This window comes from Tupaia chinensis, unplaced genomic scaffold (genome assembly GCF_000334495.1).
Source record: "Tupaia chinensis unplaced genomic scaffold, TupChi_1.0 Scaffold000294_5, whole genome shotgun sequence".
In the NCBI taxonomy this organism is placed as follows: Eukaryota; Metazoa; Chordata; class Mammalia; order Scandentia; family Tupaiidae; genus Tupaia; species Tupaia belangeri.
The window spans coordinates 578,420-581,416 of record NW_006159782.1 but is presented as its reverse complement, the minus strand read 5'-3'; the positions used below and the strand labels follow the sequence as shown (position 1 = coordinate 581,416).

Below are 2,997 nucleotides of genomic sequence, written 5' to 3'. Positions count from 1 at the left end.
GTGGACTGCAAACCGCCCCAGCTCCAGGCCTTTGCCTTTGGAAACCCACTGTCCTTCAGGCCCTGCTAAAAATGCCCTCCTCAGGAAGCCCCTTGCACCTTCCTCTGCTGGCCAGCTCCCTGTCTGGCCTGGGCTTTACTCACCACCGCCATCTGCCCCTAGGTTGCCCCAGGACCTCTGCTGTCCCTGACTGCCCCCCCTCACCTGGTTGAAGCATTTCGGTGTGTCCTGGAAGTCCAGCTGCAGCAGGTTACCCAGCCCGGGCAGGGGCGTGGGGCCTGGTGGGTAGCGTGCAGCCCAGCGTGAGCGCCGGTGCATCAGGTCGAGCAAGAGCAAGAAGACGGCCCCGGCCAGAGCCAGGGTCATCAGTGTGTCCCCGGTCAGCAGCCCCATGGCCCCTGGCTGCCTGGTGGGCTTTTCTGAGCACACCTGGCACGTAGGATCCGGCAGGGCACTCTTAGCACAGAGTATAACCCAGCCTGGCTGTTCCCTTACAAAGGCGTTCAGGCCTCCTCTGCCCTGAGCCAATCTGCTGCTGTCTGGGCTTCTGCCAGAGGGTACAGGGCCAGGGCCAGTCACATGCATAGCGTAGGTGTGGCCACAGAAGCCTTTGCCTCTCCTGCCCTTTGTGCTGACCAGAGCAGGGTGGTGGAGTTCTGGGAGGAGAGCCCCACCCAAGTACCCAGCCTGCAGCAGAGGTTGTACTAGGGTTGGTGGTGCAGATGAACAATGAGCGCCACCCCATGGTGCTTTTCAAGAAGGGAAGGTAGGAGCTGAGGGAATGACTGACACTGCAGGCCCAGGCAACCTGGCAGTGGGTCCAAGGCACACTGAAATGCCTTGTGCAGGTGGAGCCCAGGCTTTGCTAAACTGGCTGTGGACCAGATGTGGGCACCTGGATCCCTGGGCTTCTAGCAGGCAGGGAGACAACGTGGAGGCCACTCACCTGACCAGAGGGCAGGACCCCAGGCACCCTGGGGACTTCTTGTTTGTGGCCTCCTATTGGCCTCAGCTGGACGCTCCTGTCCGGGTTGCATGTTCTACCCAGGGCCCTGGCAGAACGCAGGTGGTGACAGCAGGGCTGGCAGGATGGGCCAGGTGTTCATCCTGTGTGGCCCTGAAAAAGGGCCTTTTGTTTAGTCTTCACTCTGTGGTGTGTCAGGCTTTACCCGAGCAGTCATCCCAGTGTGGGTAGAAGGGTGGGGCCCTCCAGATCCAAGGCTGCAGTGCAGGTCAGGGTCGCCTTGAGGAAAACCTATAATAACCGGGCCTGGGCCTTTTCCAGCCACTGTACAACTGTGGTGTCCACGCCCGGGCCCTGAGAACCAGGCAGTGCTGGCCAGAATCCATGCGCTCCGGTCGTTAATCTCTTGTAGCCCTCCAAGGTAGGCTTAATGGCCCAGGCAGTCTCAGGGTCATGCAAGGAGGCTGAGCATCCACGTGCAGTGGCAGGCTCTGAGGTACTGCTCTACTCTGGACGTCATGTTCTCTGAAGGCCAGCACAGAGGTTTCTGGGATTATTTCAGAAAAACACAAACACCCTTCCCCAACCCTGGGACTTCCTGTTTACGGTGTGGTGTGTACTAGGTTCTGGCTCGCCCTCTGGACACTGACACGAGATGCCAGAAAGGGGCGCCACGTGTTGTGCAGCACTAGCCAACAAGACCCACATGGGAGAGTTCCTAGTTCACATCCCAGGGCCTGCCTCTTCCTCCTGAACCCAGATACCCTGTATGCTTGTGATCTGGCCTGGCTGAGGCTGGGAACGCTGTCAGAGGGCTTTTCTATCATGAAAGAAATAAAGTGAACAGGAAAGGTCATAAAGGAAATGGACTAGGAAGCTCTGGATTCTTGTTCCCTAAAGGCAGCTTGGGGCTCACAAGGGTATATGGCCTACATCATGAGGATTCTAGAAACCAGTTAGGAAGCTGTAGAGCCTAGCAGGTTGAGGCCAAAAGTACGACAGTCCCAGCATTGTGTGCCTTTGTTTCCCCTCCCATTGGGAGGAGATGCTCCATTTTCAGCTCCTCCTTTGGAGCAGAATAGCTCCAGTTCACTGGAACAGTCCAATGTCCTGGCTTGTTTGGGGGGTAGCTGAAAGGCAGGTTCTGCCGGCCTGGGTAATGAGAGTTGAGGGGAGGGGCAGTCTGACAACAGCAGGGTACCTGCAGTTCCACAGAACAGGTGTGCAGAGTGGAGTGGTGGGGGTGAGAGACATTGTAGAAACAGAAAACTTTGGGGGGGGCAAGCTTCCCAGGGAGTTATTTTTTTTAAATTATTTGTTATTATCATTTTTTAATTTGACCAGATACAGAAAGAAAAAGTGAATAAACAAGCTGCCAGGTCCAGGACTCAAACCAGGGTCTGCCATGTGGGAATCCACTGCCTTTAACCACATGCCACCTCCCAGGCCCCCTGGGGATTTATTTAATGGACAGTTTCAGTTTTGCAAGGTAAGCTGTACATTTAAATTTAATTATGGTTAAGACAGTAAATTTTGGGGGCCAGCAGGTGACATGCTGGTTAAGGTGCTAGACTCCCACATGGGCAACTCTGGTTTGAGTCCTGGATCTGGCAGCTTTAAAATCAGATTTGGTGCATGTGTGTACATGCCCCCCTACCCATCCCAGGACAATGGAGAAGTATTTTGGCATGGCCATCATCCACCTCACCCAGGGTGGGGTGACTCCTCTCTTCCTCAGATGATCACTCATGCCCTATGGCAAAAAAAAAAAAATAATTAACTTGGAAAATGACACTACATACCTGTTAGAATCGCCCAAATCCAAAACAACCACAGCACCAAATGCTGGTGACTATGTGCAACGACAGGCTCCTTTGCTGCTGGTGGAAACAAACCTGGTGCAGCCACCTTAGAAGACTGGTGGTTTCTCAGGAAAATAAACACTCTGGGACCAGCAATTGGCATAATGGCTGTCGCTGGACTCCCATGTAGTTGACAGTGGTTTTAGTCCTGGGGCCAGTGGGTTAAAATCA

At 54.6% G+C, this 2,997-nt stretch overlaps 1 protein-coding gene across 1 annotated transcript in view; it reads right to left on the bottom strand.

The window, feature by feature from the left end:
• The window catches only part of LOC102487958 (cytochrome P450 2D17), a 6,599-nt gene extending 6,035 nt beyond the window's left edge, over nt 1–564 (bottom strand). The window contains exon 1 of the mRNA XM_006150703.3: nt 205–564. Coding sequence (XP_006150765.2) covers nt 205–393 — 189 coding nt within the window. The 5' untranslated portion in view covers nt 394–564. The remainder of the gene's footprint in view (nt 1–204) is intronic.
• Nucleotides 565–2,997: the final 2,433 nt, after the last annotated feature.